Here is a 565-nt window from a genome sequence, read left to right as displayed (position 1 = left end):
AGCTTGGTTTTGGAGGAGACGCTGCGAGGAGTGAATCTCTAGCTTACAGAGACCCCCTGACTGCATGGACGGCCACCATTGGGTGGTCACCTACAGACACTTACCTCTTCATACGCCGGTCTGTCTGTTTACTTCTTCTTCTGCCTCTTTGTTTTTCTGGCTTCTGCGCTGCTGTTGTCACCTTCCAGCTTCTCGTGTGCTGAGTATTAATATCCTGCAGGGAAGACACAGCGTCACTTAGCATGACTCTAGGAAGGGACACAAGGAGCACAGATGACCTTTAATGATGGAACAGATAATCATATGACCCTCTTCATCTCATCTGCCAAAATATTTAGGATAAGGACACATACCAATCACTGATGTCCTGCCCTGTGACTCCATGCCTGTGCCACCAGAGACTGGGGCAATTCCCTGGGGGTCACTGCTATTACTATAACCATTCACCATGATGGACGCCAATATGTCACCACCGAGCCTCCGACATAGAGAACACAGAGACGACACATTGGCATGGCCAGTTCTGGAAATGAGCCAGAGAAGCTTACACTCTTATCCCCCCCCC

The 565-nt window shown here is 49.7% G+C and overlaps 1 protein-coding gene across 1 annotated transcript in view; it reads right to left on the bottom strand.

Moving 5' to 3' along the window:
* LOC140330456 (alanine aminotransferase 2-like) overlaps positions 1–565 on the bottom strand; it is a 34,736-nt gene that overhangs the window by 30,780 nt on the left and 3,391 nt on the right. The window contains 1 exon segment of the mRNA XM_072410594.1: positions 105–214. Coding sequence (XP_072266695.1) covers positions 105–112 — 8 coding nt within the window. The 5' untranslated portion in view covers positions 113–214.

Source organism: Pyxicephalus adspersus, chromosome 5 (genome assembly GCF_032062135.1).
Source record: "Pyxicephalus adspersus chromosome 5, UCB_Pads_2.0, whole genome shotgun sequence".
Taxonomy (NCBI): domain Eukaryota; kingdom Metazoa; phylum Chordata; class Amphibia; order Anura; family Pyxicephalidae; genus Pyxicephalus; species Pyxicephalus adspersus.
This window is presented reverse-complemented; position numbering and strand designations above follow the sequence as displayed.